The 14,490-nt window shown below is 45.7% G+C and overlaps 1 protein-coding gene across 2 annotated transcripts in view; it reads left to right on the forward strand.

Moving 5' to 3' along the window:
• The first annotated feature begins 6,414 nt into the window (after positions 1-6,414).
• The window catches only part of LDLRAD3 (low density lipoprotein receptor class A domain containing 3), a 267,610-nt gene continuing 259,534 nt past the window's right edge, over positions 6,415-14,490 (forward strand). Inside the window, exon 1 of one of the 2 annotated variants that reach the window (XM_036764829.1) lies at positions 6,415-6,506. In XM_036764829.1, the coding sequence (XP_036620724.1) occupies positions 6,461-6,506 (46 nt within the window). In that variant the 5' untranslated portion in view covers positions 6,415-6,460. The remainder of the gene's footprint in view (positions 6,507-14,490) is intronic. The other variant, XM_036764830.1, reaches the window with a different exon arrangement.

Here is a 14,490-nt window from a genome sequence, read left to right on the forward strand (position 1 = left end):
TTTTTCCAATGAGATATTGCACATTGTCTTCCATTTTTTCATTCTTTTGGTTCTGTTTTATAATTTCTTGATTTCTTATAAAGTCACTAGCTTCCAGTTGCTCCATTCTAATTTTTAAGATAGCATTTTCTTCAGCGGTCTTTTGGACCTCCTTTTCCATTTGGCTGATTCTGCCTTTTAAGGTACTCTTCTCCTCATTGGCTTTTTGGAGCTCTTTTGACATTTGGATTAGTCTATTTTTTTAAGGTGTTATTTTCTTCGGTATTTTTTGCGTCTCCTTTAGCAAGTTGTTGACTTCTTTTTCGTGATTTTCTTGCATCACTCTCATTTCTCTTCCCAATTTCTCCTCTCCTTCTCTTACTTGCTTTTCCAAATCCCTTTTGAGCTCTTCCATGGCCTGAGATCAACTCATATTTTTCTTGCAGGCTTTTGTTGTAGTCTCTTTGACTTTGTTGACTTCTTCTGGCTGTATGTTTTGATCTTCTTTGTCACCAAAAAAGATTCTATAGCCTGATTCTGTGTCCTTTTGCGCTGCTTGCTCATGTTCTCAGCCAACTACTTGACCCTTGAGCTTTTTGTCAGGGTACGACTGCTTTCAGAGTGGAGAGTGCTTTGTCCCAAAGCTTCAGGGGTCCTGCACTGCTGTTTTCAGAGCTACTTCTATCCTGAGGTGGTGTGATACTCTTCTCCTGGCCTGCACTCCTGTCCTTGAGTGCAAACACTCCTTTCTGCCCTGGAGGATTCCCTCTCCACAGTCACCACAAGCTCTGCCACCAACCAGGACTGTAACCCAGATCCATGCAGGGCAAAGCAAGAGAACCCTGCCTCTGCACCAGCAAAGCACTCCCTGCACCCCTGCTCTGATCCACCGCTTGATTCCTCCCACCATGTGGGCCTGGGGCCGGAAGCAGTTGCCACTGGAGCTCTGGAAGCAGCTCCCAGAGCTTCTTTCTGCTGCTGCCGTGCCACCTCCACTGCTCCCAGGGCTGGGGCTGGACTGAGCATTTCTCTCACCCAGATGCAGCAGTTTTCCCACTGACCTGCTGAATTGTCTTTGGCGTTGGTGGGTTGAGAAGTCTGGTAACTGCTACAGCTCAGTGATTCATGGCCCTGAGCCCTGCTCCACCCAATCAATTCCAGTCCTGGTTGTTCCTGGCACGGTCCATGCTGGGCTGCACTCTGTTCCCACTATGGTGTGATAGACCCTTCCCAGTGACCATCCAGGCCATCCTGTGCTGGAGACCTGCTTCCCTCTGTTATTTCATGGGTTCTGTAGCTCTAGAATTTGTTCGGAGCCATTTTTCACAGGTGTTTGGAGGGCTTTGGGGGAGAGCTTAAGCGAGTCCCTGTTTTCCAGCCACCATCTTGACTCTGTCCCTGAAGGTGCTCTTTTAATTTGCGAAGTCACAGGGGTGATGAGTGGAACCACAGGGTGTTGATCAACTATCTCCTCTAGTAGCAATGGCTATATTGATTCTATTTCTGCTCTACAGCTGGAAAAGAGCAGTGGGGGAGGAGTGGATGCACTGGCAGCAAGGGACGATGACAACAGGGCGTCCAGTGTGGGGCTATCTGGATATCTAGATCTAGGCGGTCATTCGATGCATTCACCAAATAGGACAGTAATGGACCCCAGATGGGGGTGTAAGGTTAATGGGGAATAAGATCTTCCCTGCCCATCAATAGGCCTCATGTGCAGCCCATTAAGGGAAGCTTCTTGCTTATAGCAAGGTTTACACACCTTTTGTTAATTTCTAATTAGGCACTAAGCCTAAAGAGTATATATCGTGAGAGGTGAACTTTTGCTTTGGGGGTTCGCTTATGAGAAATATGTTGTGATTCCTTGGTTGAGACTCTGAGTGGCCATATGTTCAACGGTTCCTGACTCCTCAGAGGTAAAGGCTCTCTCGATTCAGTGGTGGATGTAAAACTTTGATTCAGGCAGTAGAGCCCTATCTGTTGGTCTTTATTTCTCTTCTCTGTATTTCTTGTGTTTGTATTGTATGTGATTAAAAAAGAAAGATTGTTGACCCCTGAAACAGCTGTCTTTCCTTAGTAAAGCAGGTAAAAGAACTTGCACTAGCAGCCACTCTGGGTATGCCAGTGTGGTTGCCATTACATGGGGTTGGAGTGAGAATAAAATGACATAATATGTGGGAAGTGCTTTGCAAACTTGAAAGCACTTGGGGAAAGGTATTTCAGTTTTTACTTTGTATTACTCCTAGAGTTTCCTTTAAGGCTCAACTTCATCACTACTTTCTAAAGCAGGAGTTTTTAATGTGGGATCCATGAAGTTGTTTTTTTTTTTAAACGATAGCTGTATTTCAGTATAATTGGCTTCCTTCGTAGTTTTGTAGTTTATTTTATGCATTTAACAACATTATTGTGAGGAGTCTCAAGGCTTCACCAGATGACCAAAGGGGCATGCAACACATAAAGGTTAAGAATTTTTGTTCCAAAGGGAAGCTTTTTGTCACTCCCAGTTTCTAGTGCCTTCCCCCAAATTATTTTGTATCCTTTCTGCATATAGCTTGCATATACCTACTTACCTGTCTGCCTACCTATAGACACACATACATGCACACATATGTACATAGGTACAGCTTCCTACTTGCAGTTCTCGGAACATACATCAGTTCATCAAGATCATTCTCAAACCTTTGTGTCCAGAATAGAGCACAATACTCCAGAAGTGGTTTTTGTTTGGTGTGACTCATTTCAGAAAGTGTCAGTTTCTCACACTAAAAGGACAAGAGGGCAGTGAAGGCAGAGGACTGAGTAATCCTGAGAGACAGGGCACAGTGGCAAGCTAGAACACAGAGAAGCTTCAATAGAAGAATGCACTAATAAGTCTAGCTTTTCCTCTTTGAGTCTTAGCATTTGCATCTATAAAATGGGTGTAATAATGCTTGTGTTGTACAATTCACAGGGCTTTTGTGAAGAACATACTTGCCAAATTGTACAGATCTATAGACATGTGAGTTACTGCTGTGTTGCCTACTAGAATAGATGAGTCCTGATCTTCTTTGTTTTCTCTCTTCGAACTCTTAAAATATATATATATATACATATATATGTGTGTATATATATATACATATATATGTGTGTATATATATATACATATATATGTGTGTATATATATATACATATATATGTGTGTATATATATAATGGATAATGAGCTTTTTGAGGGAAGGGGCCAGATCTGATCTATCAGTAGGAGCCCAATAAATGTCCCCGATATCTGTGGATCTTTAAGGTTTACAAATCACTCTGTGATACAGATATGCAGATTGGAAATAAAATACTCATATTGGATTCTTCCAGTAATGGAAGCTTCTTGAGGGCAGAGAATTTTTCTTTAAAAAAATCATTCAGTTCAATTCAGTAAACATTTGTAAGTGCCAACCATGTGAAACATTCTTCCCATCAACTTTATTTTCTGTAGGAACAAGGTCCCAGATTTGTTTTTTACACCTTCCCTTCCTGTCAGTACCTTGTGAATTTCACCACTGTGTCACCTCCAGCACAGATCTCTTCTATGTATACTTGGTTCAGTCTGGCTGCTTTTCCTGTCTTTGTTCTTTTAAATGCCATGCCTGCCTTCTCCATAAGCACATCCAGGACTATGATGTTAGAACCAAAGTGTGGTGGCTCTATTGTCCCCCATGGTTGAAAACAAAACAAAACTGTAAGAATGTTTTACATCAACTTTAACCTACTTCCCCATTTATAGAAATCTTTATGAGACCCACCTACTTGTGCTTCAAGGTTATATATTTTAATGCTTTTTTTTCCCTCCTCAAAATTATGAAACAAACACAATGGAATCTTATATTCTTGACATCTTCCAGTCAAATGCATGATGGTAAAATGTGATCCACTGTAGACTATCCCTTCGAACTTGACATTAATACCATCATTGAAGATGTCCTTGATGAGTCTCAGAAAGATTTTATATAGATGGGAAGGCAGGCACATAGTTTGATAGTTGCCAATCTGAAGGAAGTCAACAAAGAAGTGTTAGCCACTGGCATGAAGAAGGTCCAGGGGCAAGTACAACTTGATGAAGGATTCTCCGTGGATGGTGAGGTCCTCTAGACACTCCGGCTTACAAATAACATTGTCCTGCTTACATCAAACCCTGGAAAATTGCGGAACCTCCTGGAGGAGATCTGTCCACACTCAAAAGAATTTGACCTTTGTCAAATAAGAACAATATTCATAAATTGATAAATGGTCACAGAATATGAACAGACAGTTTTCTGATGAAGAAATCAAAACAATTTACAGTCATATAAAAATGCTCTGAATCATTATTGATTAGAGAAATGCAAATTAAAACAACCTTGAAATATCATTTTACACCTATCAGATTGGCTAAAATTATAGAAGGGGAAAGTGACAAATGTTGGAAGGAATGTGGAAAAATTGGGACCTTAATTCATTGTTGGTGGATTTGTGAGTTGATCCAACCATGTCGGAGAGCAATCTGAATGAATAGAGAATATTGATTGCTCATCTAGGCAGCAGTGTGATATAAAAATCTGTGTAGATATTTTCTATTTTTCTTCTGTTTATGGTCCTTGTTTTGCTCTTACATGCTCCCAGGCATGCAGTTGTATTATTTACTTACAGAGTATTACCATTGTTATGGCTATCTGGGACAAACATTTCAAATGGACAATGATTGGAGTCCAGAATTAAAAAGGAGGGAGAGAGTGGGCTGGATTGTCTACAGGAAAATGCAAATGGCCTCAAGTTTCCCCTGGGAAATAAAGACCCATCTTTTGAACATGTGTGTTTTACTAGTGTTGTATAATTGAAACATGGAGCACAAGAGTCTCCAAAGAATTGAAAAAAACATACAGAAGGCCATAGCAGACCCATGATGGGTAAAGCTCATAACCAATGAGATACTTCAAAGAACAGGAGTAAAAGTTGTCATCATGGAAATGTATGAGGGGAGGAGAAAATGAGCTAGCCAAATGCCAAGGAAGAGGGATGCCAGATGTACAGCTCCAATGCTAGACTCCAATCCTTATGATGTCAAGACAAGGCAAGGAAGGCCTTCAAGGTGGACTGGCTGTGGTGAATTTTCATTAATACCATGGATTTAGAGGTGGTGGGAACTTTGAAGGCAAAGGCCTCATTTGACAGTTGAGAGGAAACTGAGGCACTGAGGTTAAGTAATACCTTAGTTTACATAGCTAGTAAATGTATTAGGTAGGATTTGAACCCAAGTGTTTCTGATTTGAGACCAATGCCCTATCCAGTAACTAAACTGTGTTTTCAGTAAAACAGGGACAAGGGTTGCCCTGATTTTTAAAAGCATGAGAGTTCCATTTCCATTTGAGCATTTGAATTTGCCACCGAGGATGCGAAGACCGAAAAAAGTTCAACAGTCCCTACCTTCAAGGGGCACGTATTTTATTGAGGAGAGATACACCCCATACACAGATAAGTCAACATTAAGTCAACTAAAAGTTATACAAAGTAATTTCAAGGAGCAGAGCGCTAAACATCTGGGTTAGGATGGGGGCAGGGATCAGGAAACACCTGATGTGGACCAGGCACATCAGCCATTCTAAGGAGGAAGCCGCCTGAGAGCTAGGGCAAATTCGAGTCATGCTCATTCCAGACATCGGAAGACTTGGAGTAGGGTCGGGGCGGGGCGGGGGGAAATGAATTGCTTGCATCCAGCTCCTCGCCCAGCGTACCACCTAGCTGACAGTCAGTTTGCATTCAGGACTCCTACTGTCACTGAAAGTGCCCGGGGCAGGCTTCAGAGCAGACTGGGACGTGTGTGTAGGGTTTTTTTTTTTTAATTTGGGTGGGCGGGGGTTTACCTGAAAGGAGGTGGGGCGGGGAGAAGGAAGTGTGTAGAATGAATCTGAAGGGAACGTAAGAGGGAAAGGAAAAAGAAGGGAGAGAAAGGGGAAGAGAGGAAAGGGCGAGAGGAGGCAGCGAGAGCAAGAAGACCAGAGAGAAGGGGAACAAAGGACGAGGGAAGGAGTCTCAGGGCGCCATTGGGAAAGGGAGGGAGCCAGGCAGGAAGGGCAGCAGCTCCAGCATCCAGACAGGGGTGCGATGCTTCCCGGCTCCCCTCCTCTCTCCAAGGCTCCCAAGCCCCCACCCCGCCCCCGCCTTGCCGGGAGTCTAGCGTGGAGAGGGGGAGGGGAAGGAGGTGCAGCCCGCGGCAGCTCCGAGGCTCCCACTAAACTTTGTGGGGCGGGGCTGGGGAGCGAAGGGGAAGGCGGGGCCCGAAGGGGCGGGGCCCGGAGGGGGGGGGCTGCGCGGTGGGCGTGGGCCTGGAGGGGCGGGGCCGAGAGGGGGAGGGGAGAGGAGGGGAGGGGAGGGGAGGGGGAGGAGGCGGCCGGGCCGGGCCGGGCCAGGGACTCTGCAGGCCGGCGGGCGGGCGGCGGCGGCCGGGGAGCAGCGGGAGCCGCGGCGGCCGCGCCATGTGGCTGCTGGGGCCGCTGTGCCTGCTGCTGAGCAGCGCCGGGGGTAAGTGAGTCTGGGGGCGGCCGCGGGAAGGGGCCGAGGCAAACTTCCGTGGCCTGCGCGGGCTGGGGCCAGGCTCGCTGGCCGGCCAGCCTGTCCTCGTCCTCCCTCTCTCCTCCCCTGCCTTCCTCCGGGGCTGCGCTCTCGGGGCTGCTGCGCCCAGGGCGGACCCTCCTCTCCTCCTCCTGCTCCCCTGGCCTGGGCGCACGCACCAGGCATGTATGCACGCGTGTGTGCACGCGGGAGTGAGTGTGCGGCCGTGGCGCGGGCACTGGGACCGAGGGGCTGCAGCTGGGCGGGGGTCATTGTGCCTCGGGAGCGGGCGCCGGGAAGTAGCCGGAGCTAGCCCTGCGCCGGCGGGGCGGAGCTCACGCCCTGTCCAGTGTGTATTCATGTGTGTGTGCTCTCTGCCTGTGCCCTCCAGCCCGGAGATGGCCGGGGGCTCTGGGGCTGAGCCGTTGAAAAGTCCTTCCCGCTCTATTCCGCTCTTGGGAGACCTTCGATTGCTGTCCAACCCCGTGAGCTTAATGTTGCCGTACCTTTTGTGTGGCTTTCACAAGCCCGAGCCTCAGTTTCCCCACCAGGACCTGGGGACTGGTTGAAATTCTCGTAGGTCCTCCCCTTCCCGAAGCGTGTTGGGTGTTTGCAGATTGGAAATCGGTACTAACCCTACCAAGTAGTGATTTTTCTAATTCACAAAAGAAATCGAGGACCTCGGTCCCTTTAAACTCTCAGGCAGGCAGTGGAGGGGTGCTGAACGTAGAGCTTAGCTTCCGTCCGGGAGAGTTTGGAATGATTAACTTGACTGCTTGCTTTTTTTCTTTTCGAGGTGCCTAGTCGGGGCTGGATAGAGTGAGAACCAGGGGTCACCAGAGACTTCTGAGGACCGACTTTCTTAATCTGTTAAATGAGGGGGCTGGAGAAATTGGACAAATAGTCCACCGATCTCCAAGGATGTCATATCTTTAAGGCATCTCAGAGATCACCTAAGCTGAGAGTTCTTGCCTCCTATGGCTATTGGGGACCCCTTTGGCAGCCTGGTGAAGCTGATGAACCCCTTCTCAGAAGAACGTTTTTAAAGGCCTAACATATATAGGATTATAAAAGGAACCCAGTTTCTTAGTTATCAAATATGTATATACACACATGGATATGTGTGTGACTATATATTATACATATATATCTAAAACAAGTTCATAGATCCTAGATTAAGGACTGATCATGCTGACCCCCTCATTTGACAGATCAGGAAACGTATGGGAGAAGGGAACTGACTCTCCTATGATTGCATGGCTTAAATGGGGGAGCCCGGACTGGAGCCCAGCTTCTGACTCCCAAGTTCAGGGCTCTTTCCACCAGCCCCATGCTACCAGGCCCTGTGGTCCTACACAGAGAGGTGGGAGGGGTCATTGGTTTTCCCTAGAGGAGAGGAGAGCTCTAGAGCTGGGAGATACCTTAGAGGTCATCTAGGCCAGCCTCTTCATATCAAAGTTGAGGAAACAGGCCAAAGTCAAGTCCAAATTCACAATCCAAATATGTGCTCTTTCTGCCGATGGGAATTTTTCTGACTTACAGCCATCTGTGTCACCTGCCTCAGACACCTTGGCTCTTGCAGTACACCTCCTGTATTTAGAAAACTACTTACTTGCTGTAGGAACTTCAGGGGCTTATACATAGGGGTGCATGCCCTTATGTATTAAATACACTGATTTGTAGAATAGTTCTCTTTCAACAGACATCGACTAGCAAACATACAATGTGCCCCTTCTCTGATGGGTCAATGTCATCAAGGTGTCCAAGTGGCGTATTAGCCTGACATGGGGAAGTATAGGAAAGGGGCGCCCTTTGAGAAAGGACTAGTTTATGCCGTAAGCCTTTGGGTCTGTTCATCCCCAGGAATCTAAATCTCATTTTGCCTCTTGGGTTAATCACAAAAATAGGGAACCTAGAAGGACATTTGGGATAATCTAATCCAGCTCCATATTATTGATAAGGAATGTTGTTGTTCAGTCTTGTCTGTCTCATTGTGACCTCATTTTGGTGGTTTTCTTGGCAAAGATACTGGAGTGGTTTGCTTCTCCAGCTCATTTTACAGATGAGGAAACTGAGGCAGACAGGGTTAAGTGACTTGCCCAGGGTCACCTAGCTAGTAAGTAGCTAAGGCTGGACTTGAACTCAGGTCTTCTTGACTCCAGGGTCAGCTTCCTATCCATGTCACCACTTAGTTGCCCCAAGATAGATAAGGAGCCAAGACTTAATGTAAGGAAATGAGGCTATTTTAGGGTCATGGGATTTCAGAACCGGAGAGGACTTTCCAGGTCATCTAACTGTCTAAAGAGGGTTGTAGTAAAACTCAGCTTAATAGATGAGGAAGATCATGGATTTAGAGATAGTTAATAAGTTCAGCTTGGTCATCTAGGTCAGTCCCATCATGTGGCAGATGAGGGGTCTGAGGCCTGAAGTCCCACAGCTGGTAATTGCCAGCAGCAGGATTTGAATCATGGTCCTCTCATGGGAGTAATGGCAGTCTTTCCATTGGACCACACTGCCTCCCTAGTAAAGTCCAAACCCAGGTCTTGACTCTAAAGCGAGCTCTCTACTGTATCACACTGTTGCCTCTGATCAATGAAGGTTAATTAATTTAGTGACAGCAATAACAATCGTGACACCCATTTACAAAGCTCCATGCTTCATCTCCTTTGGTCTCCCTCAATCCTTTGCAACAGGTAGTTTAATGATTACTTTCTCAATTTTGAAAAGCAGCAAAGTAGAGTGGTTAGAACTCTGACCTTGTCGTCAGGACCGACCTAGGTTTGAGCCTAGCCTCTGGCATGTATTGTGTACGTGACCCTGGACAACCTCCCGGTGCCCCAGGCAACTCTGTGAAGGTAAGTTGGCAATCGGCCTGCGTATACTTAGGTCGTAGGCATTTCCTCACCAGGTAGGCAAAGGTTTGGGCAAAAAAGAAAACCCCCCTTCTACAGATAAGAGGATTGAAGCTTATCTTGGTAAAATGACGTATCCAAGGTCATGGATGAACCGAGAGACAGAGGGACAGGGAGAGAGGGAAAGACAGAGAGAGAGGGAGAGACAGAGAGAGGCAGAGGGGATAGAATCTGCAGCCTACACATCATTGAATCTCTCTTGTCCAGGCTGCTCCTCTGGGCCACAGCTGATTGTATCTGTACAGGTTGGGCCTCAGACCCTGCTGTTGGCAGCTGGCTGCAGGTGCAAATTATTGGTGAGAGGATCTGAGCAGCCAGGCTTCCAGGGTATCTCTGATATGAGACCAAACTGATTTGACGTAACCTTAAGCACGCCAGATGGTGATGAAGTGTCTGAGGTGACGACGACACCCAAGGACAGTTTGGCCTCCCCTTCACCTGCACGTGTCCTCTGACAACTATTGGTTGAATCTGAGCTAGTATTTATTTGTGTTTCCCAGGTGGAGATAGGTTGCTTTGTTTCTTTGTATCGTGGTTCAGGGGCAGCTTAATTTTTGATGTTGGATCATAGTCCTAGAGCCGGAAGGGACCTGAGAGAGCGTGTGACAATATTTCTTCATTTTACCGATGAGGAAACTGAGGCCACCAAGGCAAAATAACATGGCCAGGGTCACATAGGAAGGAAATGATAGAGCCAGAATTCAAACCTAGACCCTCTGGCTTTAGAGTTTGCATTCTTGCAAACCTCTTCTGCCCCCTTTTCAACACTTTTTTTCAACAACCTTTTTGTTGGTCTGATCTGTCAAGGGGAGGAAGAATTGCAGAATATCAGAATTGGAAGGGCCCTCAGTGGTCACAGATTATCGGACCATAGATCTGGGGCTGGCAGAGACTATAGAGGCCTGCTAGTCAATCTTGGTCCACTCCAGTTTTACGGATAAGGCAACTAAGTCTCGGAGAGATTAAGTGGGTTGCCCAACATTACATAGGGAGTGACCAAGTTAGGATTTAAACTCAGGGCCCATGAGGAGTTCTGACCTAACCAGTTCTTGAATAGGACTCTCATATGCCAAGTGGTCATTCAGCATGGTTTGAAGATATCAGGTGATGGAGAACCCATTAATTCCTAGGCCAGCTCATTCCACTTTTAGGCAGTTTTAATTTTCAGGAAGATTTTTTTCCCCATAAATCTTCCCTTTTTACAATCTCCAGCCCTTGCCTCTGGTTCTGCCATCCTAGGCCAAGGGTAGCAAGCTTCAATCCTCTTCCACCTACTTGAGAATGACCTGTGGTAGATAATGCCTTTCTCCTTTTCCAGCTGATTGTCTTCAGTTCCTTCAGCTGGTCCTATCCAGGCTTGGCCTCCATTCTTCTTACCACCCTGGTTACCTTCCTCTGGGCATGCTTTAACTTCTTACTGTATACCCTTTGCAAAACATAATACTTAGTAATGACACTGTAAATGTGGTCTGACCAGGGAAGAGTCCAGCAGACCTGCCTGCTTGGGCTTAGAGCGCAGAGCTAGGAGCAACGAAGCCATACGTTAGTCATTGGAAGCTCACAACAGTCCAGTGATGTTGTTTTGTTAGCCATATTTTACGTTTTACAGATGAGTAAATTGAGGAAAGCGATTTGCCCAAGTTACAGAAAGCCACATAAAGGAAGAACATTTCTTAATTAGGAAAATATATATATATATGTATATGTATATATGTATATATGCATGTATAGACACACATATATACACATACATAAGTGCATATATATACATATGTATGTGCATATGTATATTTGTGTATATATGTGTATACATATGTATTTATATAATTGGAGTTGTCAAAAAGTGTAATGAACTGTTTTGTAAGGTAGTGAGTTTCTCATCATTGGGGACTGCAAGCAGGTGTTGAATGACCAACTGTTATTTGCTGTTTTAAAGGGAATTCCTGCTCAGACACTGGCTGGACATGGTGGCCTCGGAAGTTAGAGGATTCTAGATACTTAAGTCAGAAGGGACCAAAAAGATCCTTTAGCCCAATTCTCTCATTTTGCAAATGAAGAAACTGAGGCCCAGAGAGATGCTGTGACTTGCCACATAGGTTGTTGAAAGTAATAAAGCTGGAATTCAAACCCAGGGTCTTAGATACCAAATTCATCACACTTTCCACTGTACCTGGGTCCCATTGCCCAGAATGAGTTCTTGGAATTCTGACTCCTCTTGGAGGTATGAATGACTGCTCCTGCAGTGGCCATCTGGGAACCTCCAGGCAAGAGGACAGGAGCGTTTCTTTGAACTGAAAAGACTAGGCATGTTATTTGTATCCAACCCACAACAGTAGATAAGAACATGGAGTACTTCCTGTCTCCACCTAATGTGGGAGAATCAATCTGTCAATCTCTCTCCTTCTCCCTTCTCCGTCTCTTAGTCTGTCTCTGTTTCTCTTTCTGTTTGTCTCTCTGTGTCTCCTTTTTCTCTCCTCTGTTTCTCACTCTGTTTCTCTGTCTCTCCTTTCTCTCTGTCTTTCTGTCTATGTCTGTCTCTCTGTGTGTCTCCTTTTTGTCCTTCTATCTCCATCTCTCTATGTCTGTCTCTATTCTGTGTCTCTTCCTCTTTTCTGTCTCAGTCTTTCTCTTTCTGTCTGTCTCTGGGTCTCTCTCTCTCTCTCTCTCTCCCCCCTTACCCCCTCCCTCCCTCCCTCCCTCTCTCTCAGAAGAGTATATCCGTAAGACATGAGATCGAAATCAAATCCTTTCAGGGTCACAGAACACACAGAGGCAATGCATGGAAGGGAACTTGTTCTAAGCGAGCTGCTTAGAACACATCTCAGGGCTTCGTCATCATCTTAAGGCCAGTACCAATCTCTTAAGCTCACCCAAAGCAAGAAAAACTGGATATAAGTGGAGTCTGTCACAGAGGACATATTTTTTTTTCCTAACAAATTCACCTCCCTAACAGTAACATTTTAAAAGTATTGCTACTTTTTGTTACCTTCATTTCTAAATCTATCCCCTTACCCCTCCACCCAAAGACCCATCATTTCAGACAAAGAATTTTAAAAGGGAGAGGGCAGTTCGGTAAAACCACAACGGAAAGACTTGGATTTAGAGTCAGAAGTCTTGAGTTCAAATCATGACTCTGTTATCTATACCTTGTGTGACTGGGGTATGTCACTTTACCTCTGGGTCTCACTTTCCTCAACTATAAAGTGCAATACTTCATCTAGATGATTAGATGACCTCGAAATTCCCTTCCTTCCTCTGTCTCCCCCTCACCCCCCCCCCCCGCTATGTGTTCCTCTCTGAGATGTTATTTATATGTATACACATATACCCACAAATATAAAACATAGGCATACATACTTACACACACATGTATTTATATATGTGTATACATGTATATACATACATGCATACATACATATATACAGATATATCCTCTAAGTAACATGTTGTTTCATCCATTAGAATGTAAATTCCCTAAGGGCAGAGACTATTTACCCCCATTTTTGTATGCCTGGTGCTTAGCACAGTCCCTGACGTAGAGGAGGTGCTTCCTAAATTCCTTCTGATTGATTGCTTTCGGCTCTAAACCTCTAATCCCGAGCCCTCAGCTGTCCTTTCCAACTCTGTGCTATGCTATCCCCCAGCCCCTCGATCTTGTCCTGTAGACAGTTTATGTGATGTTCTCCCACCTAGAGGACTTCACCTCTGCACGTAAGAAAGGGAGGAGCTTGGTCATTATAATTCTACTTCCCCTAAGAGAAACAGCAACTGCCGGAGCTCAGACCAGGCATTAGGATGCATCGAAGGGATTTCATACAGGAATGAACTTTAAAAAAAAGTCAAGAATTTTCTTGCCCCTCGAAAGCCCCAGCCTTTCAAACCACTGTATCAGGTTTGTATTTTCCAACCTGTGGAATGTCATCAGAAACCCAGAGTCCTGGTTCTTGTCAAGAAATGGATTCCCATTTGGTCTTTTGTTTGCCTCAATTGTTGTCACTGAGGTAGGCCCATGTCAGACTCAGTCCGGCTCCAGAAGCCCTGCTTATCCGGCTCAGGACCTGAGATCAGGGAACCAGGAGATTCTCCCGGAAATGCTTGGTGCAGGAGCAGGATGGCAGGCCAGAGGCCCTAGCATGAAGTTTAATGTCGCTTTCAGAGTAAGGCAGTGGTGGTCAGCAGTGCTATAACTTGTTCTTAGACCATCCTTGGACCATCTTGGACCAACCTTCCAAACCCAGTCATGGATCTCGAGCTGGAAGGGACCTTAGAAACTATCCAGGTCAGGGGTGGGGAACCTGCAGCCTCGAGGCCACATGTGGCCTTGTAGGTCCTTGTGTGCAGCCTTTTGACTGAGTCTAAGTTTTACCCGACAGATCCTTTTATTGAGGTGATTAGTTCTGTGAAGTTTGGATTCAAAGGGCTGCACTTGACATCCTCACTTTCCTAATGGGGAAACTGAGGCTGAGGGGAACTGACTTTTGCCTCTCCTAGAAAATAGGAGTCTGAGGCAGGCTTTGAACCCATGGTCTCTGATGCCAGACCTAGGGCTCATCAGGCCTCTTTCCACTGTGCCACACAGCCTTTTGTCAGGCTGTGACTCTAGACCAGGACAATCCTGTGGGCAAATGGAAGTGTTTCAAAGCAGGAGAAGGCTTTGGTCGCTGGTGTATTTATTTGGTTTTGTGCAAAAAAAAATATTTTGCCATCCTAGTCACCCAGGTATTTTTGCCAGTGTTCCTGCCCTACCACCACTGAGGTTTTTCAAAAAGGCAGCCCTGGGGTGTTTGTGTGTATTGGAGAGAGAACAGTAAGTGGCTTGTACAAAGGTTGCCTCCATTTTCATCTTCGTCAAAGCTGGCACTGATTTTACTCCAATGAACCACACTCACCCTAGAGAAGTGTTTGCAGGGGAAATGAATGAGTGGTTTTTGGACCTGGAGCATTTGTTTGTCAGAACATTCACTCCAGGCTCAATGTCACTGGCCCAGGGTAAGGGACTTCTATGTCTAGGGAACTGTTGAGAAAAAAGGAAAGAAGAAAAA

This window comes from Trichosurus vulpecula, chromosome 6 (genome assembly GCF_011100635.1).
Source record: "Trichosurus vulpecula isolate mTriVul1 chromosome 6, mTriVul1.pri, whole genome shotgun sequence".
In the NCBI taxonomy this organism is placed as follows: domain Eukaryota; kingdom Metazoa; phylum Chordata; class Mammalia; order Diprotodontia; family Phalangeridae; genus Trichosurus; species Trichosurus vulpecula.